Raw genomic sequence first — 2493 nt, forward strand, 5'->3', positions numbered from 1 at the left:
CAGTGTCTCTGTGCACGGCCTCTGGGGGCCTGGGCGGGGACTCCGGTCGGCTTTTGGGCGACTCAGCAGTCCCTGTTGGTCCCCTTCAGACCTCTGCCCACTCAGCCCGCCTCCCCCTGGGCAGGACAGGGCAGGCACTGAAGAGGGCGCCCGTGTGAAGTCCAGGCGAGGACGTTCTGGAGTCTGGACACACCTTCCGTGGACAGGAGGGGAGGACGCTGTTTTGCTTCTAGTCCAGGACACCGCGGGCTTGTTCAGACAGGTCCTCTTCCCAGAGCTGCTTCATGCTGAAGTGTCCCTGGAGGCCCTGCGCGGGGAGAGCGCCCAGGGCGCAGCCCGGCTCTCCTGGGAGGAGAGGCGCAAGCACAGGTCCCGGCCAGGCGCGCGAAGCGGGCTGCGCTGGGGAGGCGAGGAGGGGGCCCGCCGAGCACGAGGACAGCAGCGTGCGCAGTTTGCAATGGACTCAGAAAATCAAATTCCTGGGTCCGTGGGTTCTCCAGCTGTCTCAGGCTCCACCAGGGAGGCAGAGGTGGGGAGAAGTTTTCCCAGAAGGTGCAACTTCCAGTCCACGCTAGCTCCCGGCTCCTCCCATGCAGGGCGGGGCGGGCCAGGGGAAACCATCCCTGATGTGTCCCTCTCCAGAGGCGGGAGAGACCCCGCAAAGCTGCCAGCTCCAGCAGCCTGCTGTGGACACAGCAGGGGCCCCTGGCGGCCGGCCTGTGGCGCTCTGGGCCCAGCAGTGGTTGCCCTGCTGAAGATGACCATCCAAAAAAAAAATTTTGTTTTTCACCAAGAATTGCTTCTCCTGTCCTTCAATCGGCACAGGTGCCCCCACCGTTAAAAAGAAAGAGGACGCCCACCTCAGTCCTCTTACTCAAGGGCGTCTGGTCCTCTAAGCCGGGCGCCTGACTGTGGGTCTCTGCTCCAGGACACGGCTCTCAGGAAGCCCCGTGGGCTGAGGGCCCGGCCGCCTCCTCCCAGCTTGGCCAGTCTTCTGGAGGACAGGTAAGCCCACGGCCCTGAGTTCCATCGAGAGGGGGCGGCCGTGCGTCCACATCGAGGTTCTAATCACGCCTGGTGATTCCCGCTCAAGGTCACCGGGGAGGTGGGAAACAGATGCTGAGAGATGGCAGGGGTGACAGGGTGGAGAGCGCCCCTAGCCACCGCCCGGCCACCCTCAAGGACGGTGTCCGGCTCCTGGCCCAAAACCCTGAGCCAAGAGCACCTGGCAGGCGTGATGGGAGGCCTCCAGAGGCGCCCTGGGGACCCGGCGGCCCTTCCATCCCAGGGGCCCGTCCATCCCGGCCAGGACTTGGAATGGATTCCACTGGGGTGCAGGTCCCCAGAGCCTAGGGCCTGGTTCCCTCAGCAAGACACATGCAAGCACAGCAAAGAACCAGAAGTGCAGTGGAATGGAGTTTTTTCTTTTCCATTGTGTGGTGGTTTTTTTTTTTTTTTGGCCTTTTTCTTTTTCTAAAAAAACACACGTGTGTGCTGCCATGTCTGTGCAAAGAATAAGGGCCCCAAATAAATACATGATTGGAAACTCAGGAGGGTTCACAGTATCAGGCATAGGGAGCTGACGGGGAGCCGGGGCCAGGTGAGCCGCCTGGATTGGGATCGCTGCAGCCCGAGCGTCCGCGCCGTCGAGGGGAGGGCGAGGGCGAGGGCCAGCGGCCAGGCGGGCGTCTCCCGAGCTCTGGGCTGAGCAGGTGGGCAGCACCTCCAGGGAGCAGCCAGGGCAGCAGCGGACACTCGGCTCCGTCAGTGCCTGCGTAGGAATTACTGAAGAGGCAGGGGGCGGGTGAGGCCATGGTGGGCCGGGGCCGGACCCACACCCGCCGGGCCTCCCCTGGCCGGGTCGGGCCCAACAGCTGATGCCGGGGGCCACGGACCCCAGGAGCCATGAGGGCTGGACACAGGACCCCACGCGGTAGAGCCCGGCTGCCCCCCCCCGCCCTGGGCCTCAGTTTCCCTGTCAGTCCCGGGGTGCCCGGAGGCCAGGCTCTCAGGCCCTCCTTGGCCAAGGCCACGGACCTGAGCCCCGAGTGGGCCCGGCTGGCCAGCCACGGCGCACTTACTGTGTCGCTCTCGCCGTCGGAGGCGGGGTGGGCCTGCGTGCTATAGTGAAGCGGGGAGTACACCCAGCTCCTCTCATCGGTGGGCTGGAGGGCAGGCAGGCGGCACGTGCGGGAAGGGCGCAGAAGAGGAGCAGGGTGCGAGGAGGTGCGACAGAGGCGACAGGAAGGAAGGAAGAAACAGAAATAAAAGAGGGGGCCCCCAAGGCGGCACGGGTGGACGGCTCAGCCCCCGCTGCCCTCCCCCTGACGGGGACCTGCCCCAACCCGGATGGCCCTCGGGCTCGGCGGGGCCCGGGTCAGGCCCCTGGGGCTGAGTGGCCAGAGCGTGGTGGGGCGGGCAGCAGGAAGCGGTGAGCAGCGAGGCAAGGCGGGGCCGGCACAGCGGGAGGCGGGGAGGGTGGGCGGGGCTTGG

The 2493-nt window shown here is 66.0% G+C and overlaps 1 protein-coding gene across 1 annotated transcript in view; it reads right to left on the reverse strand.

Annotated features, from left to right (window-relative positions):
- Positions 1-1565: 1565 nt before the first annotated feature.
- PIP5K1C (phosphatidylinositol-4-phosphate 5-kinase type 1 gamma) overlaps positions 1566-2493 on the reverse strand; it is a 58947-nt gene continuing 58019 nt past the window's right edge. Inside the window, exon 17 of the mRNA XM_007460429.1 lies at positions 1566-2165. Coding sequence (XP_007460491.1) covers positions 1566-2165 — 600 coding nt within the window. The remainder of the gene's footprint in view (positions 2166-2493) is intronic.

This window comes from Lipotes vexillifer, unplaced genomic scaffold (assembly GCF_000442215.2).
Source record: "Lipotes vexillifer unplaced genomic scaffold, Lipotes_vexillifer_v1.1 scaffold225, whole genome shotgun sequence".
Classification (NCBI taxonomy): domain Eukaryota; kingdom Metazoa; phylum Chordata; class Mammalia; order Artiodactyla; family Lipotidae; genus Lipotes; species Lipotes vexillifer.